The sequence below is a fragment of the Suncus etruscus genome, chromosome 14, assembly GCF_024139225.1.
Source record: "Suncus etruscus isolate mSunEtr1 chromosome 14, mSunEtr1.pri.cur, whole genome shotgun sequence".
NCBI lineage: Eukaryota > Metazoa > Chordata > Mammalia > Eulipotyphla > Soricidae > Suncus > Suncus etruscus.
In genome coordinates this window covers 84,652,432-84,680,138 of record NC_064861.1, presented here as the reverse complement: position 1 = coordinate 84,680,138, position 27,707 = coordinate 84,652,432, and the positions used below count along the sequence as shown (strand labels likewise).

Below are 27,707 nucleotides of genomic sequence, written 5' to 3'. Positions count from 1 at the left end.
AAGGTTTGGTGAATGCTTGTCTGAGACATGCCAAGCAGAAGGTATAAGCTCCCTCATACTAACACACACACACACATCCCTGATCCCACACACATCCTGTTTCCCCACACTCTTCTGTTCCCTGCCAGCTCATGCCAGCCACACGCTTAGTCCAGAGCACACACAGGCCTGTTCATTCCTCAGGAGGGCTTGGCACGTGGCAGACTTGTGCCAGACCACATGGGCACCATCTCAGCACTCTAGGGCAACCCTTCTTGACACTCCCTCACCCCTACTCACTCAGGGTGAGGCTGTACAGACAAATCATTTACTTCTGAATAGAACTGGGCGCTCTCTGCCCTGGAAACGGGGGTGGGTCAGGGTCTGGGCCCAGCAAGCACCCACCCCCCAACTTCTTTGGGGGCTGAGTCCTCTCCCAGCTCAGCTGGGTCCGAGGGCCAAGGCATGGGGCTGGAGGTAGAGGCAACAGGTAGAGGAAGATGGGGAACCTGTGGACCGACCACCAAGGGGGTAGACAGAGGTGGGGGTGGGGGAGGTGGGGCATGGGGCTGGGGCCTGCCAGGCAGTTGGATCCGAGTGGGCTGAGTCTCAGAGCAGGCGACAGGCATTGCCCACGGTGTTGGCTGGGGTGTCGAGGTTGTGGCTGTAGGGAGAGTTCCAGTCCCGAAGGAACACGTCCTCCAGCTGGCTCCGTAGCCCGCCTTGCCCATTCTGTGTCACCAGCAGCGAGGTGCCCGCCGTCTGGGTAAAGTAGGTGCCTGACCAGTTGGAGGTTCCTGCAGGATTGTAGGAACAATCAGGCCTGGGGAGGTGCCCAGTGTCCCCTAGCATCCCCTGTGGCTACCACTGAGTACGGGCCACTCACCGATGTAGGAGGCACGCTCGGTCACCATGTACTTGTTGTGGTTGACACGGGCATAGGGGATCTGGGCCTGGGCCTCGTCCGCTGGGACCACGAACAGTTTCTGAGGGGCAGGGGAGAGGCAGGTGGGGTGTGAGAGCTGAGTTTCTACTGTGCCCCATAAAGACTTAAGGCCCAGACAAGGCTCCATGTATGGGGGGGCTCAGTGACCCTTATACGTTTCCATCTGCCCCTCCAGTTGCATCTCAGACGCTCCTCCTCTTCCCACCAAGTCTTTTTTTTTTTGTGTGTGTGTGTGGGTCAAACCCAGCAGCGCTCAGGAGTCACTCCTGGCTCTATGCTCAGAAATCACCCTCGTCAGGCTCAGGGGACCAAATGGGATGCCGGGATTTGAACCACCGTCCTTCTGCATGCAAGGCAAACGCCTTACGACTGTGCTATCTCTCTGGCCCCTTCCCACCAAGTCTTATTGGTGCTCTCAGGTGGGGATGAGCACCCTGGCCCTGTCACCCCTCACAGGATCTGACCCCCGGGACAGGCACTCACCACCTGGATGTCAGCGTGTGTGTGGTTGTCACGCAGGGCAGCCAGTGAGGCCAGGAAAGGCCGCATGGATGGCTCCGAGTGGCCCCAGCAGCTGACCAGCAGGCGAACCTTGACACCACGCTCGTAGGCTGCCCGCCGCAGCCCGTCATCAATGGAGGGCCAGAACCTGCAGGAAGGGGCGCAGTTCAGGGCTGCTGGGACAGGATAGACACGTGGGGTCGAACCCCAAGCCTCGCCTTCTACCTGAAGAAATCAAACCTTGGTTTGACTTTTGCCTCCACCAAGGCAGGTCTCCATTCTGCTGTGGAACCCCCACATTTGCTGTCTCCCATTCCTGTCACACACACACAACCCACCCTAACATCTTGGTGCAGTTGCACAGAGCACCCCCATACACACACACTCTCCCCGGGCCCAAGTAGCCTCCACTTCCCGTCCTGGATCAAAATGCCAAACCTGGGGCCAGAGACATAGCACAGTGGTAGGGCCTTTGCCTTGCATGCACCCAACCTGGGACGGACCCAGGTTCAATTCCCTTCATCCTTTACAATCCCAAGCCTGCCAGGAGCGATTTCTTTTTTTTTTTTTTTTTGGGGGGGGGGTTTGGGCCACACCCAGCAGTGTTCAGGGGTTACTCCTGGCTATCTGCTCAGAAATAGCTCCTGGCAGGCACAGGGGACCATATGGGACACCGGGATTCGAACCAACCACCTTTGGTCCTGGATCGGTTGCTTGCAAGGCAAATGCCGCTGTGCTATCTCTCCGGGCCCTAGGAGCAATTTCTGAATGCAGAGCTAGGAGTAACCCCCAAGTGCCACTGGGTGTGGCCCCAAAACCAAAACGAAAAAACAAAATACCCCCACCAAACCTGAACCTTAAACAGGCCTCCTGCTTCTGACCTCCTGAATCCCCTCAGACACCCCACACCCTGCCCAGTGGCCCTGTCCATGCCCCTCTGCCTGCTGTCTTGGATCATGCTGGTGCCTGAAACGGATACCTGCGCGGGTGGGAGAACTCCATGGTGGGCAGGTAGTTCATGACGGCGATGTAGATGAAGCTCCGGGCACTGTCCACCACGTTCAGCAGGGCCTTGAGGTCCGGGGTGCGGCCACTTGGACACAGTGGAGGGGGTGCACTCTGCGGTGGGGAGGGGAGGACAGTATATGGAGTAGCCCAAGGTGGCCGGATTCAGGCTCAAATATGGAAGAGACTTCCCTGAGGTCACACAGTTGAGACCCAGGGGAAACTATTCCCAGCCCCAGCAGCACTGGAATCTGGGTTAGACTAAAGCCAACCACTGATTCTAATTTTGCTTTATTTTTGGCCCTCCCCCCTTTATTTTATCTCTCCCTTTAGTTTTTGGGCCATGCTCAGCAGTGCCACTCAGAGCAACCATCATGTAGCTGGGGACTCAAACCTGGGGCGAGGTCCATGTGAGGGCCCTCAGCCCCAGAACTAGCCCCTCATTTATTTATCTAGTTCTTTGCAGTACCGGGAAATAAACCTAGCTTCTACTCCAGACTGAAATAGCCTCCTAAATATATATATTTTTTCAGTGAATATGTTGAGTCCAGGGTCTCATACACCCCAGGCAAGTTTGCTGCCACTGACCTACCTCCCCAGTCACCCCTCCACACCTATTTTGGGGAGAGGGGTTTGGGTCACACCAAGGTGCTCAGGGGTTACTCCTTGGCAGGCTCCGGGGGACCATATGGGATACTGGGTATCAAAATATCATCTGACCTTGGTTGGCTGCATGCAAGGCAAATGACCTACCGCTGTGCTATCTCTCCAGTCACACACCTAACTTTTTTGTTTTGTTTTTGGGTCACACCTGACAGTGCTCAGGTGCTCCTGGCTTTGTGCTCAGAAATCACTCCTGGGGGCTGGGAAGGTAAGGTGTCTGCCTTGCAAGCGCTAGCGTAGGACAGACAGCGGTTCGATCCCCCGGTTTCCCATATGGTCCCCCCAAGCCAGGGGCGATTTCTGAGCGCATAGCCAGGAGTAACCCCTGAGCGTCAAATGGGTGTGGCCCAAAAACTTAAAAACAAACAAACAAACAAACAAAATAAAAAAACAGAAAAACAAAAATCACTCCTGGGAGGCTTGGGGGATTATATGGGAGGCTGGGGATCAAACCAGGGCTGGCTGCTGCAAGGCAAATGCCCTACCTGCTGTGCTATCTATCGCTCTGGGGCCCCCACCCCTAATTTTAATTAAAATGGAAAGCCACGTGCAGCTATGTGGGACTGCACAGAGTCAAGCCGAGGACTGATGGACCCAGCTACTTGCCTTGAGCACTTAGATATCTATATCCAACATGAAACCATGGCCACTGGTTTGCTGGGTCCTGGAGTAGTCCCCCACCCCATTTCCACCTATCACTGGGCAGTGCTAGGTAGAGGTGTGAGCCATATGAGACTCACTGCCAGGTAGGCCAGAGCAGGGGTCCCATTGAGGCAGAGCTCCATGGGCGTCTCCTGGTTGTAGTGGGTGTCATAGGTCCGTGGCCAGGGGGATGGGATGGAGCTGCCTTCCTGGCCCAGGTACCAGTAGGCCTCGAAGATCTTGCTCAGGTCTTGGGCCAGGCAGCTGCAGTTGTACATGACCACGCCCAGCTCCTTGACCTGGAGAACAGAAGCTGTGGTTGAGATTGGACGGAGCCAATTGTGGGATGCAGCGCACCGCACATTCGGTCGGCCAGGAAGGAACTGGGAGGTGGACAGGACGCACAGACCTGGGTCAGGGAGCGCCAGTCCATGTTGGCGCTGCCGATGTAGAAGTGGGTCTGGTCCACCACCCAGAACTTGGTGTGCAGGATGCCGTGAGTCAACTTCTGCATATCCACCATGCGCACCTGGGCACCTGGAGGACGTCGTGGGAATGATCAGGGCAGGTCTGTGCAGCCCAGACCAGTGACCTCAACTCCCCAGTTCACTGTCTGCCACCTGAGCCACCTTAGTTCATCGTCTGCAGCCTCTGTCCCCCCCCCAAACTCACCACTCCGTAGCAGGTCCTGCAGATCTGCCTGTGGCTGGGGCCCTTTGGGCTTGTTCACAGCCACTCGAACTTGCACACCCCGAGTGCCCAGGGACTGCAGCTGACGAAGAACCTCTTCGCCCTGTGGGAAGGAACAGGCTCTGAGGGGCCACTTTGGCCAGGCCAGCCCCTCCAGTGCAGTGTGTTTGGACACTGGGCCTTGGGAGGTGATCAGGAGCCAACAATTTTTACAATAGAAGGACTACTGAGGTTAGCTTTACAGACAAGACTTTAAGACCCTCACCTAGACGAGAAGTCTTATAGGGGTTAAGGAGCGCAGCCTGCCTGTGGCTAACCCCAATCAGAATCACTGGCACCAGGACAAACTAATATCATCAGGGCAGTATTTTAAGATGTTTAAAAAGTTAACATCAGGTAAGGTGCCTGCCTTGCCAGCGCTAGCCTTGGACGGACCGCGGTTCGATCCCCCGGTGTCCCATATGGTCCCCCAAGCCAGGAGCAACTTCTGAGCGCATAGCCAGGAGTAACTCCTGAGCGTTACTGGGTGTGGCCCAAAAACCAAAAAAAAAAAAAAAAGTTAACATCAGGGGGCCAGAATGATAGCACAGCGGTAGGGCGTTTGCCTTGCACTCGGCTGATCCAGGATGGACCTCGGTTTGATCCCCGGTGTCCCATATGGTCCCCCCCAAGCCAGGAGCAATTTCTGAGTACAAAGCCAGGAGTAACCCATGAGCGGCACCAGGTGTGGCCCAAAAACAAAAAGTTAGGGCAGGGAAGGTGGCGCTAAAGGTAAGGTGTCTGCCTTGCAAGCGCTAGCATAGGACGGACCACGGTTCGATCCCCCGGCGTCCCATATGGTCCCCCCAAGCCAGGGGCGATTTTGAGCGCATAGCCAGGAGTAACCCCTGAGCGTCAAACGGGTGTGGCCCCAAAACAAAAACAAAACAAAACAAAACAAAAAAACCCAAAAAGTTAACATCAGGGCTGGAGCGATAGCATAGCAGATAGGATGTTTATCTTGCACACCTCTGACCTGGGTTTGATTCCCGGCACCCTATATGGTTCCCTGAGCCTGCCAGGAGTAATTTATTTCTTCTTTCCTTCCTTCCTTCCTTCCTTCCTTCCTTCCTTCCTTCCTTCCTTCCTTCCTTCCTTCCTTCCTTCCTTCCTTCCTTCCTTCCTTCCTTCCTTCCTCCCTCCCTCCCTCCCTCCCTCCCTTCTTCCTTCCTTCCTTCCTTCCTTCCTTCCTTCCTTCCTTTTTTTTTTTTTTTTTTTTTTTTTTTTGGTTTTTGGGCCACACCTGGTGATGCTCAGAGGTTACTCCTGGCTATGTGCTCAGAAATTGCTCCTGGCTTGGGGGACCATATGGGATGCCAGGGAATTGAACTGTGGTCTGTCCTAGGTTAGCGCATGCAAGGCAGACAGACGCCTTACCTCCTGTGCCACCGCTCTGGCCCCTGCTAGGAGTAATTTCTAAGTGCAGAGTCAGAAGTAACCCCTGAGCACTGCCAGGTATGGTCCAAAAACAACAGCAACAGCAACAACAAAATTAACATCGGAGGGTAGGTAGCTTGTCTTGCAAACAACTGACCCCAGTTTTCTCCCTAGCCTCCTACATGGTTATATACCATATATACCACCAGAAGTAAATCCTGAGCACAAAGCCAGGGGTAACCCTTGAGCATCACTGAGTATGGCTCCTCCAAATAAGTTAACATCACATCAAAATGTAAATTAGTTGATACGCATTGCATTGAGGACCTCATACCAGCCACCAGTCTTGAAGTGACAGCTGCAATGTTCTGTCTGAAAACAAATAGCGTAGGCCAGGGTGAGAGTATAAAGGGCTGGGGCATATCATGCCTGGCACAGGTCAGACACTGGCTCCCACTGGGATACAACTATGCTGTGGGGAAGACCCCCCAAAATACATAAACTAACAAAAAAGAAGCAAAATAGCAATGTCAATTAAGCATTTTCATAGGTATTTTTGTTTTGTTTTGCTTTTTTGTTTGTTTTTTTTTGCCAGAGCACCCTGCAATGGTCTGGGCTCACTCCTGGCTCTGAGCTCAGGGATTATTCCCAGTGATCCGCAGATAATATAGGGTGTTGGGAATTGAACCCAGGTCCACCACATGTAAGACAAGCTCCCTACCCACTGTAGTACTGCTCTGGCTCAGATTGTTCTAATTCAAGCTGTTTTACTAGTTTTGTTTTGATTTTATTAGTAGTATTCTTTTGGTTTGGGGGCCACATCTGATGGTGCTCAGGGATTATTCCTGGCCCTGAGCTCAGAAATCACTCCTGGCAGGCTTGGGTAATATGGGATGGTGGGGATTGAATCTAGACCAGCCACATGCAAGGGAAAAGGCCTACCCGCTGTGCTATTGCTCCGGGTCCATAATTATTTTTTTGTTTTTGGGCCACAGCAGGCAGAGCTCAGGGTTTACTCCTGGCTCTGTGCCTCTGTGCTCAAGGATCACTCCTGCTCATGATGGGAGATGATACCCAGATTGGCTGTGTGAAAGGAAGTGCCTTCACCTCTGTACATCTTTCTGGCCCTATTTGCCTTGTTTTTTTCTTCTCAATTGAGGAAGTCTTTGACCTCACAGTTCACTTCGTGGCACACATTTTATCTTACTGATTTATTTTTTGTTGATTTGCTTTTGTTTTTGGGTCACACCCGGCAGCGCTCAGGGGTTACTCTTGGCTCTATATTCAGAAATCTTACCTGGCAGGCTCAGGGGACCACATGGGATGCTAGTACTGTCCTTCTGTATGCAAGGCAAATGCCCTACATCCATGCTATCTCTCTGACCTCCGTGGCACACATTTTAAAGCATTTCTGAGTTCAACTGCTTTTGATTGGGCTCCCAGGCATGACACATGGGGCTCAGGGTTTTCCTCCAGATGACACTTGATTAACTGGGCAAGAACTTAATGCCAGGGACCAAGTTTGCGAAACTATTTGCTAGGGACCACCAGGACAATGCTTGGAGGCCCTGAATGCTACACATACGGACACTTAGATGGGCTATGTGGTGCTAGGGATTATGTGGAACATGGGATTGGATGGAGGTACCATGAGGTGGGCACACCTCCCAGGCTTGACTTGAAATTTTTTTTTGTATTTTTGAGTCACACCCAGCAGCAGCAATCAGGAATTACTACTGGCCTTGCATTTAGAAATCGCTCCTGGTGGGGGCCGGTGAGGTGGCACTAGAGGTAAGGTGTCTGCCTTGCAAGCGCTAACCAAGGAAGGACCTCGGTTAGATCCCCCGCCGTCCCATATGGTCCCCCAAGCCAGGGGCAATTTCTGAGCGCTTAGCCAGGTATAACCCCTGGGCATCAAATGGGTGTGGCCCAAAGAAACAAAAACAAAAAAAAACAAACAAAAAAAAAGAAATAGCTCCTGGCATGGAGAACCATATGGGATGCTGGGATTCAAACCACCGTCCATCCTGGGGATTGGCTGCATGCAAGACAAATGCCCTACCGCTGTGCTATCTCTCTGGCCCCATGACTTGAATATTTTTGTCTATTTTCTCGGTTTGGGGGCCACATCTCACAATCTTCAGGGCTTATTCCTGGCTCTGTGCTCAGAGGACACATCTGAAGGTGCTCAGTGGAACAATATGTAGTGCCAGATTCAAACTGGGTTGGGCCGTGTGCAAGACAAATGCCTTAACCTCTGTATTATCACCTTCATCTGCATTTTTCTTTTTTTTTTTTTTGGTTTTTGGGCCACACCCGGTAACGCTCAGGGGTTACTCCTGGCTATGTGCTCAGAAGTTGCTCCTGGCTTGGGGGACCATATGGGACACCGGGGGATCGAACCGCGGTCCGTCCAAGGCTAGCGCAGGCAAGGCAGGCACCTTACCTTTAGCGCCACCACCCGGCCCCTGCATTTTTTCTTAATTATTAAACACTGTCTCCTCTTTTTTGCTTTTTGGGTCACACCCAGCAGTCCTCAGGGATTACTTCTGGTTTTGCGCTCAGAAATCACTCCTGGCATGTTTGTTCGGGGGATCATATGGGATGACGGGGATCAAACCTAGGTCTGTCCTGGGTCATCTTTGTACAAGGCAAACACCCTACCACTGTGCTGTCACTCTGGCCCCTAAACTTTGTCTTCTTAAATAAGGGGGCGGGAAGGCGAGAGAGGAACAGAGGCGAGAAATCATTCTGCTTTTTCACAGAAGGACTTCTCCATTTAGGAGGAGGTCCAGTTGCAAATCCAGAAGCCTACCAGTATAAACCAGTTGCAAATCCAGAAGCCGCCCAGTATAAACTGGCTATGGTGGGGCTTGAGCAATAGCACAGCAGGTAAGATGTTTGCCTTGCACATAGCCAATCCATGTTCTATCCGGCATCCCATATGGTCTACCCAGCTTGCTAGGTGTGAATTCTGAGCACAGAGCCAGAAGTAATCCCAGAGCACCACTGGGTATGGCTCAAAATAAGAAAAACAAATCAAACCAAACCAAAATAAAAAATCTGGCTATGGGGCCTGGAGAGATAACACAGCGGCGTTTGCCTTGCAAGCAGCCGATCCAGGACCAAAGGTGGTTGGTTCGAATCCCGGTGTCCCATAGGGTCCCCCGTGCCTGCCAGGAGCTATTTCTTTTTTTTTGGTTTTTGGGCCACACCCGTTTGACGCTCAGGGGTTACTCCTGGCTATGTGCTCAGAAATCGCCCCTGGCTTGGGGGGGGGACCATATGGGACGCCGGGGGATCGAACCTCGGTCCTTCCTTGGCTAGCGCTTGCAAGGCAGACACCTTACCTCCAGCGCCACCTACCCGGCCCCGACAGGAGCTATTTCTGAGCAGACAGCCAGGAGAAACCCCTGAGCATCAAATGGGTGTGGCCCAAAAAAAAAATCTGGTTATGGTGGGGCCAGAGAGATAGCATAATGGTAAGGCATTTGCCTTGCACACAGCTGATCCAGGACTGATGGTGGTCCAAATCCCGGCATCCCATATGGGCCCCCATGCCTGCCAGGAGTGATTTCTGAGCACAGAGCCAGGATGACCCCTGAGCGCTGCCTTGACTCAAAAATAAACAAACAAAATAAAAAACAAAAATATACTGGCTACGGAAATAATCAGGCTTCAGTACCGGTCAGTATCTGGGCTGGCCAAACTCTGAAGGGGCAACTAGCATGAGTAAAGATGACCTTGCTTTGCTCTGAGAGGAGGGACACTGGCCCCATTTTAAGAGGTGAGTAATCGGGCCCGGAGAGATAGCACAGCGGCGTTTGCCTTGCAAGCAGCCGATCCAGGACCAAAGGTGGCTGGTTCGAATCCCGGTGTCCCATATGGTCCCCCGTGCCTGCCAGGAGCTATTTCTGAGCAGACAGCCAGGAGTAAATCCTGAGCACCGCCGGGTGTGGCCCAAAAACAAAACAAAAAACAAAAAAAAAAAAAAGAAGAGGTGAGTAATCTCTTGATCCCATTCTACAGATCCGGAGACTGAGGCCCGCTGAGAGGCAAGGAGACTTGTTCTTGGCCCTAACAAGGGCAAGTGGCATCCAGGCTATCTTTAGGGGCTATTCTTCACTCTGTCCTTTCCCTGTGTGGAGGCTAGTCAGTGGGTACTGCAGCTAACTCACACCTGCCCACGTGACCCTGAGTAAGCAAACCCACATCCTGATATGCTGGACGACCGTGGCAGACACCTCTGGCCAGCTGCCGGGTACCTGCTGGGAGGACGGATCCTGGGTGCGGGTGTCATTGTTGGTCAGCGTCCAATAGAAGGAGGCGATGTCCACACTGCTTTGGGCGCCGGCGATCAGGCTCAGCCAGGCCTGGCTAGTGGAGGGGTTGCTGGTGGAGGTGTTGGAGAAGTCCAGGCCCTCAGGAATACTCTCCACCAACACGGCTCTGGGCGACAGGGAGAGATGAGACCAGAGAGTGACTGTCCAGGCCAGACTTTCCAGCACTCAGATACTCGGGGGTACCACAGGCAAGGAGGTGCTTAAACCCCTTGAACCATCAGAATTGTTTTTTTAGTTTTTGTTGTTTGATTTTTTAGGCTACACTTGGCAGCACCCAGGAGTTACAGCTGATTCTGCACTCAATAATCACTCCTGGTGGTACACCAGGGAACGATATGGAATACTGGGGACTGAACCCGGATTGGCCACATGCAAGGCAAGTACGCTACCCCAGCACCATCCCTTTGGCCTGGGTTTATTTGTAGAAGTGCTTCTCCTGAGAATCTAAGTCCGTGCATCTGTGTGGAGGTGTGGAAGGAGGCTCTATGCATGTGTGTGTATGTGTGTGTGGGGGGGGTCTGTGCCCACACACATGTGGCCAGGGAGCTGCCATGCACGTCTGTTCTGCGCCTGGATGGAAGATGACTCTGTGGCTGCCATGGCAACAGTGTGGGAAGAAGGCGGTGGGGGGCAGAACTGTGAGGGAGCACTTGGGGAGCGGAGTGACCGCCCTCTTTGGGCAGAGTCGCATGCATGCAGGCCAGGCTCAGCCAAGTGACCCGTGGGCGTCCCCTACCAAATGCATCCACTCCGGGTCCCCACTTACTCGCAGGGGTCATAGCAGGGAGCTGGGCGCTGGGTGGGCCCGAAGAGATGCAAGTCCCCATATTCCCATAGGAAGAGTTGAGTCATCAGGGCCCCGAAGCCCACCACGGCCAGGATGAGGACCAGCAGGACCCAGCGGGCTTTCTGTGGGGAAGGGGAGGCGTCAGGCCGCCCAGGGCAGGGACAACCTGCAACCCACTTACAACCCACCTGCAACCCAGGGGTCCTACCTTCTCTGCAGCCTTCCAAGCCTCGATCTCATTCAAGTGCAGCTCGGTGGCTGATTCCTCCACGGGTACCTTTAGCTAGGAGTGGGGGGCACAGGGCATGACAGGCAGCTCCCTCAAACCCGCCTGATCTGCCCCGATCCCTCCTCCGTCCACCTACCTCCTGGTACACGAGTTTCGGCTTCATCTTGCCTGCGGCCAGAGCAGCCCAGATGGGAAAGTGGGTGTGTCGGGGTCTCCCAACTGCGGGCAAGCCAAGCGGTCACCGGGGAAGTGGTCCTAGAAAGGTGCGTCTTGGGGCTCACGGGACCCACTGGGGCTCCTTGTCCGCGATCACGGGGGGTCACTGGCGCCCTGCCTTCCCACCCCAAAGGAGGAAGCTGAGCACTGGCCAGCAGGATTTCGAAATCTCCCTGCCCGAAGCCTCGTGCTTGCTTGCTCCCATCCTTTGCCAGTCCGCCCCCGCCCCCCAATGTCGGTCCACCCAGCCCCCCTTCACGCCCACCCGAGTCCTTGGGAGCACCTTGCCCGGTCGGAGGAGCTCTCAACCACGCAGCTCCCCCAAAGCCAACTCGGGAGGGTGTTAGTGGAGCCCCAGATCCTCGTGCCCAGACCCAGGACAAGGAGGGACAAGGAGGGGAGCCTTTCTCCAGGTGGTTCAGCTGCCCAAGTGATCAGACACACACACAGATGACAGCTCAGCTCCAGGACCCCGCGCAGACCCCGGCCTAGCACCCCTGACCCAAGATCTCCTCCACAACCCCCGACCCCGGACCCCCAAGAGCCTCGGTCTTACTCTGCAAACCGGCGGCAGCTACCGCGGCGGGGCCCCAGCTTCTGCCCCGACAGGCTGAGCAGGGGGCGGGCGGAGAGGGAGAGGCGGGGCCCGCCGAGGCTCCGCTCACTGCAGCGGGGAGCCTGCGCAGTGCGTGCGGCGGTGGGGGTGCGGGTGGGGGAGCCCAGTCTCCCCACTTGGTCTTGCAGCCCCGCCCGGGTGGGTGCTGTACGTCCTTAGGGGTTGGGGGTGGCTCTCTAGAGAGCTTGGCCGATCGAGGTCGGGTGGGGACGCTGCAGGCCCAAAAAGCGCAAAAAGGAACTCATTTCTTGGGGCGCCTGCAAACCTTTGGGAAGTTTTGTCCCCGTGGGGTGAAGATCGATCAGTGATCGGGAATAGGTTAGGGTGAATAAATAAATAAAATAATAATAAAATAAAATAAAGGGGGGCGATCAGATCTAACTTAGAAGCTCGGCCGGGGTGGGATTAGAAGCTCTGCAGAGGTGGGATTATTTGTTTTTTTTTTTTTTTGGATTATTTAAAAAAATTTTTTTAAAGTCAGTTGATATTTTGATAAAGAATTCCCCCCCCCCTTGGGCCCGGAGAGATAGCACAGCGGCATTTGCCTTGCAAACAGCCGATACAGGACCAAAGGTGGTTGGTTCGAATCCCGGTGTCCCATATGGTCCCCCGTGCCTGCCAGGAGCTATTTCTGAGCAGACAGCCAGGACTAACCCCTGAGCACCGCCGGGTGTGGCCCAAAAACCAAAAAAAAAAAAGAATTTCCCCCCTCCCCAAAAATTATTGCTTTTGAAATCCGGGTGCTGGCTGGGGAGCAGGATTTGGGGATTTGTCTCCACTAGAGACATAAATGGAAGGATCCCACACACACCCTCTGAGCCAAAGGAAGGACGTGTCTATAGATACATGCAGAGAATTATTTTCTGGGGAGCTCGAGCGACAGAAGAGGTGCCCAGGCGCGGGGGAGATAGCTCAGAACGGCGGGGCACAGGCGGGAGCACGGTTTGGCTCTCTGAGCCCGTGGGATTGACCCAGCCCCAGGGAGTCCAAGTTTCTGCCATGTGTGGACAAATATCCCGCTCCTCCAAAAGATGTTATTTTTATTTTTTACAAGGACATCAGGATTGCTTTCCATTGCAAGTTTATTTTCTTCCCTTAAAATGCAAAATAGGGGCCGGAGAGATAGCATGGGAGGTAAGGCGTTTGCCTTTCATGCAGGAGGTCATCGGTTCGAATCCCGGCGTCCCATATGGTCCCCCGTGCCTGCCAGGAACAATTTCTGAGCCTGGAGCCAGGAATAATCCCTGAGCACTGCCGGGTGTGACCCAAAAACCACAAAAAAAAAAAAAAAAAAAATGCAAAATAGGGGGACCAGAGAGATAGCACGGAAATAGGGCGTTTGCTTTGCATGAAGAGGGATGGTGGTTTGAATCCCGGCATCCCATAGAGTACCCCGAGCCTGCCAGGAGTGATATTTCTGAGTGTAGAGTCAGGTGTGGCCCCCCAAAAAAATGCAAAATAGGGGCAGGTGGTTCCCAGAGTGACCCTCAATCTCAGAACCAAGCTTGATTGAGCACTATAAGGTGTAGCCAAAAATACCACCTCCCGCCCCCCCCCCAAAAAAAAAAACCAACAACAAAGGACCAGAGCTATAATATAGCAGATAGGGCATTTAGCTTGCATACAAATCAGGGTTCAATCCTCGGCACCCAATATGGTGTCCTGAGCACCCCAAGAAAAATTACTGAGCCCAGAGGCTGAAGTGGTGGCGTGAGAGGTAAGGCATTTACCTTGCAAGCCCCAGGACGGATTGCGTCTCATATGTTCCCCGCAAGCCAGGAGCTATTTCTGAGCGAATAGCCAGGAGTAACCCCTGAGCCTAACCGAGTGTGGCCCCAAAAAACAAAAACAAACAAACAAACAAACAAAAAATTACTGAGCCCAGAGCCAGGAGTAATGCTAGGTGTGGCTCCAAAACAAAAAACTCAAAGTTGGGGGTCAGGGGGGGGCTATAATGAGTAGAGGGGGGGACATTTGCCTTGCACCTAGTTGATCAGGACTTGATCCCCAGCCCTCCATTCGGTTCCCCAAGTCCCTCCAGGAGTGGTCTTTGAGTGCAGAGCCAGGAGTAAGCTGTGAGCACCTTCAGGTATGGCCCCAAAGCAAACAAACAAAAGTAGATTCTCCTTTGACCCCCAAGAAGTGAGAATATGAAAGCCCCCTCTCCCCACCCATTTTTGTTGTTTGGAATCTGGGCCACACCTAGTAGTGCCCCATGTTCTGTGCCCACGTTATTCCTGGTGATCTAAGTGGGGTCAGCCACATGAAAGATCAATGTCTTAACCTCTGCACTGCCACTCCTTCCCCATTAATGTCTGCTCCCAGCTTGGCCAGGACAAGGCACTGGTAGATCCCCTCCACTCCTGGAAGACAGGGGAACGGGGACAAGGTGATGGAAAATCAGGGAGCCCCCCAGGGGAAGCAGAAGAGGGGGAGAAGTCTCAGAGACAAGCTGAGGTTGAGAGGAGAAGCATTTACCTTTGATTTGTGCCGGTCTGGCTGAGAAGTACTTTGTTAAAGAACATCAGGTTGGAACAGCAGAGTTTCCTGTGAAATTCAGAAATGTAAGATCAACAAACAAAACTGAGGGAGAAATGAAGGGTGGGACGGAGCAGGGTGAGTCTGCGAATAGCCAAGGCCACTGACTCCACTCAAATCAGCAGTGGCTATCTGTTGGGTGGTTTTTGTTTATTTTTTGTTTTGGTTTTTGAGCTACACCCGGCTCTGCTCAAGGGTTATCCCTGGCTCTGTGCTTTAGGGAATCACTCTTGGAGGTGCTCAGGAGACCAAATAGGATGCTGGAAATCAAACCCAGGTTGGTCATATGCAAGGCAAGCACCATACTGTTACACTGTTTTTTGGGTTTTGGGCCACACCCGCTGACGCGCTCAGGGCTTACTCCTAGCTATTTGTTCAGAAATCACTCCTAGCTGGGAGACCATATGGAACGCCAGGGATCGAACCCAGGTCCATTCTGGGTCAGCTGCATGCAAGGCGAACATCCTACTGCTGTACTATCTTTTTTTTTTTTTTTTTTTTGGTTTTTGGGCCACACCCTGTGACGCTCAGGGGTTACTCCTGGCTATGCGCTCAGAAGTTGCTCCTGGCTTGGGGGACCATATGGGACGCCGGGGGATCGAACCGCGGTCCGTCCAAGGCCAGCGCAGGCAAGGCAGGCACCTTACCTCTTGCGCCACCGCCCGGCCCCGCTGTACTATCTTTTGACTTTGGATTTTTTTTTGTTTTGTTTTGTTTTTTTTTTTGGGTCACACCCAAAAAACGCTCAGAGGTTACTCCTGGCTGTCTGCTCAGAAATAGCTCCTGGCAGGCACGGGGGACCATGTGGGACACCGGGATTCGAACTAACCACCTTTGGTCCTGGATGGGCTGCTTGCAAGGCAAACACTGCTGTGCTATCTCTCCGGGCCCTGACTTTGGATTTTTATAGTTGGGAAGTTGACATAAAGAGCTAGCGTGTAGGCTTTGCATATGGGAGGCCCTGGGTTCTAATCCCAGCACTACACTGTCTCCTGGGAACTGCCTAGAGCAATGAGCCAGGAGTAGCCCCTAAGCAACACTTAACACTACTCCTCCCAACCACCCAAATACCAAAACAAAATTGTATGGTGAAGGTAGGCCTGGCAATAAATGGTTTAATCTTTTTTTTTTTTTTTTTTTTTTGGTTTTTGGGTCACACCAGGCAGCGCTCAGGGGTTTCTCTAAGAGAAACTTATGGGGTGCTGAGGATTGAACCCATGTGGTAAGGCAAATGCTCTCCCTGTTGCATAGCCCCTAATTAATGTTGGCTATATTTATATCAAAGCACTACACCTCAGGTGTTTAACATGTTGAGGCCAGTGCTGCAACTTGTGTCTCTTCACATGTGAACCAGAGTGGACCATGTTTGGAACTGGGGAATAATACTGGGACTACTGGGAATCCCAGAGCCAGATTCCTGATTTTTTTGTTTTGGGGCTTACTCTGGGCTCTGTACTCAGGAATCATTCCTGGCAGGAATTGGGGGACCATAGGGATGCCCAAGATCAAACATGAATCAGTCATATGCAAAGGTAGCTAGTGCCAGGGCCACAGTGATAGTATAGAAGTAGGGTGTTCGGGGCCAGGCGGTGGCGCTAGAGATAAGGTGCCTGCCTTGCCAGCGCTAACCTAGGACGGACCGCGGTTCGATCCCCTGGTGTCCCATATGGTCCCCCAAGCCAGGAGCGACTTCTGAGCACATAACCAGGAGTAACCCCTGAGCGTCACCGGGTGTGGCCCAAAAACAAAACAAAACAAAAAAACAAACAAACAAACAAAAAAAAGAAGTAGGGTGTTTGCTTTGCATGCAGTGACCTAGGACAACCTGGGTTTGATCCCCGACATCCAGATGGTCCCTAAGCCTGCCAGGAATGATTCCTTTTTTCGGGGGGGGGGGGGGAGGGGAACATCCAGCAGTGCTCAGGGTTACTTCTGGCTCTGCACTCAGAAATTGCTCCTAGCAGGCTTGGGGACCGTATGGGATGCTGGGAATCAAACCCAGGTCCATCCTGGGTTGTCTGCATGCAAGGCAAATGCCCTACTGCTGTGCAATCTCGCTGGCTGCCCAGGAGCAATTTCTGAGCCAAAAAAAGTAAAGCTAGCTAGTGCCCTCCTTGCTGAGCTATTGCTCCAATTCCTCCTCCACATCCATGCCTGATTTGGGAAGGGCCTGAGCACTTGGGTGAGAGGGCCATGCAGAAGTGCTGATGTTATTTGTGCCTCAGTTTAACCACATGCAAAACGGCATGCAAAAACCACATGCAAACAGCAGCGCCTATTTCTCATGAGGCTCTTTGTCGACCTCATACATATTTTCTGAATGCCTACTGCGGGCCCTGGGTAATCACTGAATGGAAAAGATGAGAAGAGAATCAGAGGCAGAAGGGAGGCAATCAGCCATGTGGGTGAGAGTGGGTTGAATGCTCATGCTGATGGAGCCCCTGAAATTTGTGCCTTGGGACTGTGACCTAATTTACAGGAAAGGAACTGAGCAGAGGGAATAAAAGGTTCTGGGAGTCTGAGTTGAGAAACAGCATCTCCCCTAGATCTAGCAAAGGGGCAACCTGGAGAATCAAACCCAGGGACACACACATGCCAATCATGTGCTATGTCCCTGGTCCACATCTCCAACCCAAATTCTTATCTATAATGCAGCTAGTAGGGTGTTTACCTTACATATGACCAAGTGGATTTGATCCCCGGCATCCTATATGGTCTCTGGAGCCCTCCAGGAGTGATTCCTGAGTTCAGAACCAGAACAAAAGCCTGAGCACCGCCAGATGTGGTTCAAAGACAAAAATCAAAAACCTAGGGAAGGGGATGGAGAGATAGCATGGAGGTAAGGCATGCCTTGCATGCAGAAGGAAGGTGGTTCGAATCCCGGCATCTCATATGGTCCCCCGAGCCTGCCAGGAGTGATTTCTGAGCCTAGAGCCAGGAGTAGCCCCTGAGCAATGCTGGGTGTGACCCAAAAACAAATAAACAAGCAAACAAACAACCTAGTGAAGGTGAGGTGGGCAGGATTCCAACCTCATCTGACAAGGACTCAAGGTCAAGAAGAGCCCAAGGGGCAGGGCCAGAGCCATAGCACAGCAGGTAGGGCCTTGGTTGACCCAGCTGACCCAGCTTCAATCCCTGGCACAACATATGGTGCCGAGAACCACCGACATTAATTCTTTTTTTTTTTTTTTTTGTGGTTTTTGGGTCACACCTGGCGGTGCTCAGGGGTTATTCCTGGCTCCAGGCTCAGAAATTGCTCCTGGCAGGCACAGGGGACCATATGGGACGCCGGGATTCGAACCGATGACCTCCTGCATGAAAGGCAAATGCCTTACCTCCATGCTATCTCTCCGGCCCCCGGCATTAATTCTTAAGGATTGCCAGATGTGGCCCCCAACCCAACACTTCCCCCCCCAAAAAAAAAACAACAAAAAATCGTATGTATATGGGTCTGGAGTGGTAGCACAGTGGTAGAGTGTTTGCTTTGCATGCACCTGACCTAGGACAGACGCGGTTCGAATCCCGGCATCCCATATGGTCCCGAGCCAGGAGTGATTTCTGAGTGCAGAGCCAGAAAAAAACCCTGAGCGCTGCCAGGTGTGGCTCATAAAAACAAAACAAAACAAAACAAAAGGGCCCGGAAAGATAGCACGGCAGCGTTTGCCTTGCAAGCAGCTGATCCAGGACCAAAGGTGGTTGGTTCGAATCCCGGTGTCCCATATGGTCTCCCGTGCCTGCCAGGAGCTATTTCTGAGCAGACAGCCAGGAGTAACCCCTGAGCACCGCTGGGTGTGGCCCAAAAACCAAAAAAAAAGTATGTATAAATATATATATATATATATGCATATACCTGTCACTGTAACACACACACACACACACACACACAGGATTTGAAGATAGCAGGTGAGATATAGAACTAAAGTGGCTCTTCTGAATGAAAGCAAGGACACATGTCAAGTGCATTCCACGGATATGACATTCTCAGTAAGCCTGAATCTAAGTTCTTTCTTCCTTTATTTTATTTTATTTTATTTGGTTTTTGGGCCACACCTGGTGGTGCTCAGGGGTTACTCCTGGCTCTGCACTTCTGGCAGGTTCAAGGGACTATCCCAGGTTGGCTGCATGCAAGGCAAATGCTCTACAGCACTCTGCTATCCTTCCAGCCCCTGACTCTAAGTTCTTTTTTTTTTCTTTCTTTTCCCTGACTCTAAGTTCTTTTTTTTTTTTTGGTTTTTGGGCCACACCCGTTTGACGCTCAGGGGTTACTCCTGGCTATGCGCTCAGAAATCGCCCCTGGCTTGGGGGGACCATATGGGACGCCGGGGGATCGAACCGCGGTCCGTTCCTTGGCTAGCGCTTGTAAGGCAGACACCTTACCTCTAGCGCCACCTTCCCGGCCCCGACTCTAAGTTCTTAAAACAAACAAAAGACAAGAAAAAGAAAGGCTTCGATTATCTCTTTTTGAACCTTTCATGACAGGAGCTTTGTGTTTCATTATGGATCATTCTTTACTATTTCACTTTTCTTTTCTTTTTTTTTTTTTTTGTAGTTTTTTTTTTTTTGGGTCACACCCGGCAGTGCTCAGGGATTATTCCTGGCTCCAGGCTCAGAAATTGTTTCTGGCAGGCACGGGGGACCATATGGGACGCCGGGATTCGAACCGATGACCTCCTGCATGAAAGGCAAACGCCTTACCTCCATGCTATCTCTCCGGCCCCTATTTCACTTTTCTTTTTCTCCTGTTTTTACCCATTTGACCTTGCCTGCCACATCAGAGAGACAGAAATGGTGAAGATGCTTTTTCCTTGAGCTTGGAGTGGAACCTTGGCACTATTTAACCTTTCTTTTATTTGTTTATTCACTTTTTTGGTTTTGTTTTGTTTTGGGGCTACACCCGATGGGGCTTGGGGGTTATTCCTGGCTCAGCACTCAGAAATTACTCCTGACAGACTCGGGGGGATCATATGGGATACCAAGGAACAAACCCAGGTCAGCTGGGTGTGAAGGCAGTTGCCCTACTCGCTGTGCTATTGATCCAGCCACAATTATTGTTGCTGTTTTTGAGCCACACCCAGCAGTGCTCAGGGCTTACTCCTGGCTCTGCACTCCAGGTGGGCTTGGGTTCCCACTGATAAGATTTGGGGATTGATGGGCCAGATAGATAGCATGAAGGTAGGGTGCTTGCCTTGCATTCACAAGGACTGTGATTCGAATCCCGGCATCCCATATGGTCCACCGAGCCTGCCACAAGCAATTTCTAAACATAGAGCCAGGAGTAACCCGAGTGCTACTGGGTGTGACACACACACACACACACACACACACACACACACACACACACACAAAGATTTGAGGATTGAAATCAAGTCAGTTATGTGCAAGGCAAATGCCCTACCCACTGTACTAACTCTCTGGTCCCAAGTGGAACTATTATTTATTTTGGTTTTTTGGGCCATACCCAGTGGCACTCAGGGATTACTCCTGGCTCTATGCTCAGGAATTATTCCTGGTAGATTCAGGGGACCATATTGGGATGCCAGAGGGTGAAACTTGGGCTGGATGTGTGCAAGGCATGCAGTTTACCCGCTAACTTCTCCAGCCCTAATTTAACTTCCCTTAAGGCTCACAGAACTTCTGTAGAAAGCAGATTTTGAGGCTCAGCTGGAGAAGCTTCTGTACTCCCCACCCCTAAATCCCTGAGAGAAGCAGGGAAATGAAAGACTGAACTGGGGGTGTGGGGCAGAGAGAGGATTCCATGGCTTTGAAGGTTCAATCCTCAGAAACCCACATGTTACCCTTAGCAGTTACCTGAGCACCATGACGTATAGTTCAACACCCTTCCCCAAATGCCCCCAAAGCAAGAAACAAATAGGGGGGATTGGCAGCTGGAGTCAGGCTGCCAAGCTGGAGCTGATGCCCCCAGCTTGCCCCTGCCCCCACCCAAGCCCAGAGCACCAGGAGGGCCGTTTCAATGCCCCCAGTTAGTTCTTTCACCCTAAACCACTGCGAAGATATCTTTGACCTCAGATCTTGTGGTTCTACCTGCCTCGGGGTAGAACAAACCCACAGGAAAGGAAACGGAAGCCAGCGTCTTTCTAGACACAGTGGTCATGGGTCCTTGCACTTCCCTCAGAGAGGTGAGGTTGGGCCATGTGACACCTGCTCCACAAACAGTGCTCAGGAGATCACAGTGCAGGAGACAGAATCAGGCTCTTCGCATGCAACGGCTGCGCTCCAGCCTGTCCTGCCATCTCTCTGGCGCCAACATCATCTGTTTAAAATTTTACTTTGTCCCTTGCTAGAGACCCCAGATGATGGGCATATCTTAATTATTTTTTTAATTTAATTATTTTGGGGGGGCTGTTCAGGGCTTATTCCTGAATCTTTGTTCTAGGGTCACTGCTAGTGGGACTTAAGGGACCATATATGATGCTGGGGATCAAACTTGAGTTAGTCAAGTGCAAGGCAAGCACCTTACCCCACAGTACTATCTTTCCAGCTCCAAGGAGCCCTTCCTTCTTCCCTCCCTCCCTTCCTTCTTTCCTTCCTTCCTTCCTTCTTATCACACCTGGTGATGCTCAGGGGGTTACTTCTGGCTCTACACTCAGAAATTACTCCCGGGGTGCTGAGGGGACCATATGGGATGCCAGGGATCAAACTCAAGTTGGTTGAGTGTAAGGCAAAGCCCTAATCACTCTGACCTGAGTATTTTGTTTTTCTTTGAGGGGGGGTTGGGGCTCAGGGATTACTCTCTGCTCAGCCCTCAGAAATTGCTCCTGGCATTACTCTCTGCTCTGCCCTCAGAAATTGCTCCTGGCAGGCTCAGGGGACTATTTGGGATCCCAGGGATTAAGCCCAGATTGGCTGCAGGCAAGACAAACACCCAACTAGCTGTGCTATTGCTCCAGCCCCCTCCTTTTTTGTTTTTTTAACAAAATAAAAATCTAGAAGACATTTTGTTTTTTGTTTTATTGGGCCAGACCTGGTGACACTCAGGGATTACTCCTGGCTATGTGCTCAGAAATAGCTCCTGGCTTGGGGGACCATATGGGACACCAGGGATAGAGTCGAGGTCAGTCCTGGGTCAGCTGCAAGCAAGGCAAACACCTACCACTGCTGTGCTATAGCTCCAGCCCTGGTTTTGTTTTGATTTTGGGCCATACCCAGCGGCACTCAGGGATTACTCCTGGTTCTGCTCCTTGTAGACTCAGGAGATTATATGGAATGCCAGGGATCGAACCCAGGTCCGTCCCAGGTCAACTGCGTGCAAGGCAAAAGCCTGACTGCTGTGCTATCACTTGGGCCCTAGGCGAATTTTTCTGTGCTATCACTTGGGCCCTAGGAGAATTTTTTGAGTCACACCTGGTGGTGCAAAGGGCTCACACATGACTTTAGGCTCAAGAATCACCCCAGATGGTTCTTGGGGTACCAAATGCAATGCTGGGTAGAAGCAAAGACAAGTGCCCTAACCCCTGTCCTATCTTTGCAGGCATCCACCTGGGGTGATCAGGAGCCCCTTGGGGCACAAACAACATACCCGGGGATTAAGTTTAGAACCACAGGCTGTCCTGGTTGTTTTCCTATTGGGGGGCATTCAGGGATCACTCCTGGAGGGCTCAGGGGACTCTAAGTGGTGTTAGGGTTTGAACCCATGCCGGGACTTAGTGCAAAGCAAGTACTAATCCTCCAGCCCCCAAATGGAAAACTTCGAGAACAGCTTCCTGGCTGTCTCCAGACATTCCTTTTAACACAGCGACCACCAGCTGAGGGTAGGAGCCCTGGGCAGATAAAGTCCCAGCCAAGACATGGCATTTCAGCTGGGGAGTGAAGCTCAAGCATGATTCAAGGTCGGTTCACAGTGACAGGAGAGGGCCAAGGGGTAGGGTGGGCGGTGTGTGGCTGAAAATCACAGGAAGCTTTGGCCTGGCCACACCACAAAGCACATTTACAACCGAGGCAGCTTCCAACTTGCTTGACTGGCCAAGCCGCCCACGTTCCTTTTCCCATGTGGACCCACTGGACTGAAAAGAACACGGAACAGTGCACAGTTTCTTACAAACTGATTCTTTGGTTTTGGGGCAATACCTGGTGGCACTCGGGGATTACTCTTGGCTCTGCACTCAGAAATTGCTCCTGGCAGGCTCAGAGGACCATATGTGATGGTAAAAATCGAACCCAGGCTGGTCCCAGGTCGGTCACATGCAAGGCAAACACTCTACCTGCTGTGCTATCACTCCGGTACCTTCTAAATTTTTTTTTTTTAACCACATGTTTTAGGGCTTAATTCTGGCTCAGGGATCAAACCCGGGTTGGCCATGTACAAAACAAGAGTCCTTCCTATCACAAAGCGAACTCAGCACTCCTGACTCTTACTCAAATCTGACTCCAAGAAACCCTACCCAGGTGTTCCACTTTCCTTATTCCCCTAAGTAACTCACCCACTGAGACCCATTTTCAGAACAGTTGTCCTTCCCATCCTTTATATCTCTGTGCTGCCTCCTCTCCTCTAGGAAGGCCCCACCTCTTCTTGCCCAGTCCCTAAATTAGGCATTCTTACTCCCACAGCTTTTCTTCCTGACTTTTTTTTATTTTCCTTTTGGGTCCACCCAACAGTAACTGAGTTAACACTCAGGGGTAACTCCTGGCTCTAAGCTCAGAAATCACTCCTGGCAGGCTCGGGGTCCATACGGATGCTGAGGATTGAGCCCAGTTTGGCCGCATGCAAGGCAAATGTCCTATCCTCTATTGCTTCAACCCCAACCTGGCCTCTTTTGGGGGGGTGTCTATAACAGGTGGTGCTCAGGGGTTACTCTTGGCTTTGTCCTTAGGAACTACTCCTGGTATTAGTAGGGGGACCATATAGAATTCTGGGGATTGAACCCAGATTGGCCAAGTGAAAGGCAAGTACATTTTTTTAGGGGGTCACGCCCAATGACACTCAGGGGTCCTAGCTATGCGTTCAGAAATCACTCCTGGCTTGGGGGACCATATGGGACACTGGGAGATCAAACCAGTCTGTCCTGGGTCAGCCTCGTGCAAGGCAAACGCCCTACTTCTACGCCATCACTCCACCCCATCCCCTTGGCTGTACTTTATCTCCAGCCTACCCCCAACCAGCACTCTTTGAGAGCCTATCCCACTCACCCCTTTTCTACCCCCTCCATGAAATTTCCCACCTCCAGCCTCCTCTCAAATCTTTCTGATTCCTGTCAGAGCCCCATCTAAGCCCTGATCAGAACCTCTCAGCGGCTCCCCCATGTCTTCATGGACAAATACCCAGTGGACTGACTTGACTGACAGAAGCTGGAAGAATCTTCCTCGAATAATCCCTCCCCCGCCCCCCTCCCGCTTCCTCTCAGCATCTTTCTGACCAGCCATCTAATACCTTTCAGTTCCTCCAACTAAAACCACTTTTACCACCAAATCATCACAGATGCTTCTCCATCCCAGTAGACCTTACTTTCTTTTCTTGGTTGTTTTGTTTTGGGCTATACACAGTGGTGCTCAGGGGTTAATTCCTGGCACTGCTCTCAGGAATCACTCCTGGTGGGCATGGAGGACCTGGGATGCAGGGGATCAAACCTGGGTCAGCAGCAAGGCAAATGCCCTACTCACTGTTCTACTGCTCCATCCCTAGATCTTTCTTTCTGCTTTCTGCTGCTCATTCCTCTTCAAAACACATTTCTGGCCTCAACTCAATGTCCTACCCACTTGGACCCCAGAGCTCAGTTCTTGTTTCATGACAAGAAACATGTTTCGTGATGCCCCTTATGGAACTCACTTATGTTTGCTTGGTTATTGTTTCAGGAGCACACCCAGCAGTACTTAAGGCTAACTCCTGGCTCTGTATTCAGAGATCACTGCTGGTGGGGCATAGTAGACCTTATGTGGTGACAGGGACCAAAAAAAAGCACATTCCCTACTGGCTATGCTATCTCCTTGGCCTGGAACCCACTTATGAAACCCTACAGGGCAGGATGTGGAGTATGAGGGTCAATCCTCTTTACTGCATGTAAAAGGCAAGTGAGGGGCCAGAAAGATAGTACAACAGGTAGGGTGTTTGCCTTGCACCTGGCCGATCCAATAAGGTCCTTGGAGCACCATCAGGAATGATCCCCAGTGCTGGAGCTTTGGCACAGCAGTAAGGCTTTTGCCTTGCATGCTGCCAACACAGAATGAACCCCGGTTTGAATCCTGGAATCCCATATGGTCCCCCGAACCTGCCAGGAGCGACTTCTGGGCACAGAGCCAAGGAGTAACCCTTGAGCACTGCTGGGTGTGACCCAAAAACCAAAATCAAAACCAAAACAAATGATCCTTTAGCTCAGTCATGACTAGCCCTTGAGCACTGCTGGATGTGACCCAAAAACAAAACAAACAAAACAAAAAGGCTAGTAAAAAGCACTTTCTTATGTTTGTTTTTTGGGGGCCCACACCGAGTGATGCTCAAGGGTTACTCCTAGCTCTGTACTCAGAAGTCACTCCTGATGGTGCTTGGGAGACCATATGGGGTATCAAGTATCAAACCAGAATGGGCTATATGCAAGCATACTACCCACTGTACTATAGTTCCAGCCACCAATTTTCTTTTGCTTTTTGGGCCACATCTGGCTGTTCTCGGGATTACTCCTGGCTAAGTGCTCAGGGAGAATTCCTGGTGGAACTTGGTAGTCCATATGGGATACCAAGATTGACTCACAGCCACTCATGTGCAAGACAAGTGCCTAATTATCTGTATTATCTCTCCAGTCTTCTCTATTTTTTGGAGAGGATTGCTTAGGGATACTCCTTGAGCTGTGCTCAGAGGTCACTCCCAGCAGTGCCTTAGTGTGACCGTGTGGTACTGAAGATTGAACCTGGCCTCCCGACATGCAAAGCAAGCACTCAGCTCATTGAGCTCTCTCAGGTCCCTTGCTCTGGGGCTGAAAACCTTTCCTGGAAGTGTCTTCATAAGTTATACAGTACCAGGGACCCAGCAGGGGTCTCTGGGGTCCCAGCAGGCATAGGATGTGCTCCAGCCCTGTGAGCCTTCTCCTAGTCTGATGTTTTTTGCTCCTCCCTCAGACAGAATGTAAGCTAAACCAGGGATCTTGGTCTGTCCAATTCATTGCAATGTCCCCCAAGCCTAGCATGGTTTGGGGCCTAAAGAACAGGCTTAATACATTTGCATTTTCATGGACAGGGCAGTTAAATCAACCTGCTCAAGATCACAAGGCTCCAGGTGAGAAGCAGGGGAGGGCCATAACCTCAGGCTCACTTTGCAACTCACTGCCCTGCACTTCTTCACTGAGCCTAGAGCTTGAGAGGGGCTGAAGTTTGATTGTGAATGTGTATGGCAAGAGAACCTGCTTCATTTCTTTTTATTTATTTATTTTGGCCACACCCAGTGACACTCAAGGGTTACTTCTTGCTATGCACTCAGAAATCGCTCCTGACTTGGGGAATCATATGGGACACTGGGGGAATCGAACCATGGTCCATCCTAGGCTAGTGCTTGCAAGGCAAATGCCTTACCTCTAGCGCCACTGCTCCAGCCCCCTGCTTCATTTCTTTGTACACCATTTCTAGAAGTGCAAGGAAGGCTAGGTCTAAACTATCCATTGTCTCTCCCACTTCTTTTTTTTTTTTTTTTTTTTTTTGGGCCACACCCATTTGACGCTCAGGGGTTACTCCTGGCTATGCACTCAGAAGTCGCTCCTGGCTTGGGGGACCATATGGGACGCCGGGGGATCGAACCGCGGTCCATCCTAGGCTAGCGCAGGCAAGGCAGGCACCTTACCTCCAGCGCCACCGCCCGGCCCCAGTCTCTCCCACTTCTGTCCCCCAAGACTTCCATGTCTTCCAGCATAGCATGGCTCACAGAGAGAGTGGGAGACTCCACAGCCACCAAGTACAGATAAGTTCCAGCGAGATTTCATATGGTTGATGGATCAACTCTTCGGAAGGAGTTGAGGACAACATAGAAAGCAAGGAATTGAAGAAAGAGATAGGGGGCCGGGAAGGTGGCGCTAGAGGTAAGGTGTCTGCCTTACAAGCGCTAGCGTAGGACGGACCGCGGTTCGATCCCCCGGCATCCCATATGGTCTCCCCAAGCCAGGGGCGATTTCTGAGCTCATAGCCAGGAGTAACCCCTGAGCGTCAAACGGGTGTGGCCCAAAAACCAAAAAAAAAAAAAAAAAATGAAGAAAGAGATAGTACAGCAGGGAGCGAAGAGATAGGTTCCAGCCTCAGGACCCCATTTCGTTTCCAGAATCCCTCCAGGAGTGCAAAAAAAAAAAAGCTCTGAATATCGCTGTGTGACACTCCCCCCAAAATAACCTCACCCCAATATGGAAATAGACTGGGGGCGCTGCCATGGCTGAGTCTGACGGTGCAGGGGGAGGATGAAGTCTGTGCAGCCAGGGGTTGAGGAGGACAGGGCTTATCGTGACAACTCCCACAATCCTTTTATTGGATGTCAGCTGAGATGGCAAAGATGCCAGGAGGTGATCAAGATGACCCAGAGATTTCGGAGTGGCGGCACCCCCCCAGCCAACATATTCTGCTGGGGATGGGTGGTGCCTAGATGGGGTAGTGATACAAGATAATGACAGACAGGGGTGAAGGCCAGCCAGGTGGCTCCTCCAGCGACCAAAAAGCTCGAGGCACCAATGTGGGTGGAGGGAATGGAGAGAGGCCCAGATAGGTTACTAAAAGAACAGATTTCAGGGGTCAGAGAGATAGCATGGAGGTAGGGCATTTGCTTTGCATGCAGAAGGACGGTGGTTCGAATCCCGGCATCCCATATGGTCCCCCGAGCCTGCCAGGAGCGATATCTGAGCGTAGAGCCCGGAGGAACCCTTGAGCACTGCAGGGTATAACTCCCCCCAAAAATTAATAAGTAATCAGATTTTACAAATAGGGGGATGCTACGGGAACTGAGTGGGGACAATTTCAGAAGAATGCGACCGCAGGGGACGGACGACGACATAAAAAAAGTCGGGGGTCGACAGCAGTATAGATGGAAGAAGAGCTAGTGGAAGGCAGCCGGGTGAGCCGCACCCCGAGTCTGCACAGTAAGTACCTGGGCTCCGCGACAGCCACCTTTGGGACCCAGCGCAGCGCGCATCTATCTACTGGACTGCTCCCAGGAATGA

The 27,707-nt window shown here is 51.8% G+C and overlaps 1 protein-coding gene across 1 annotated transcript; it reads right to left on the bottom strand.

Moving 5' to 3' along the window:
* Positions 1 to 525: 525 nt before the first annotated feature.
* On the bottom strand, positions 526 to 27,707 carry PLD3 (phospholipase D family member 3). The gene is made up of 13 exons (XM_049787180.1): positions 27,635 to 27,707; positions 14,512 to 14,580; positions 11,338 to 11,420; positions 11,181 to 11,255; positions 10,952 to 11,094; positions 10,108 to 10,291; positions 4,409 to 4,529; positions 4,146 to 4,273; positions 3,835 to 4,035; positions 2,406 to 2,545; positions 1,409 to 1,574; positions 866 to 965; positions 526 to 776 (listed from the first exon to the last, which is right to left on the bottom strand). Exons 3-13 carry the CDS (start codon positions 11,362 to 11,364, stop codon positions 589 to 591), a joined length of 1,473 nt encoding a protein of 490 aa, XP_049643137.1. The 5' UTR covers positions 11,365 to 11,420; positions 14,512 to 14,580; positions 27,635 to 27,707; the 3' UTR covers positions 526 to 588.

Bases quoted from the DNA above. Each gene is read 5' to 3' on its own strand.
- PLD3 (XM_049787180.1), bottom strand. From the start codon at position 11,364: ATGAAGCCGAAACTCGTGTACCAGGAG. The intron at 2,546-3,834 runs GTGAGTCTCATA...TCCCCACCGCAG, and splicing joins CTGCTCTGGCCTACCTGGCA to AGTGCACCCCCTCCACTGTG. The intron at 966-1,408 runs GTGAGTGCCTGT...CCTGCCCCTCAG, and splicing joins CACACGCTGACATCCAGGTG to AAACTGTTCGTGGTCCCAGC.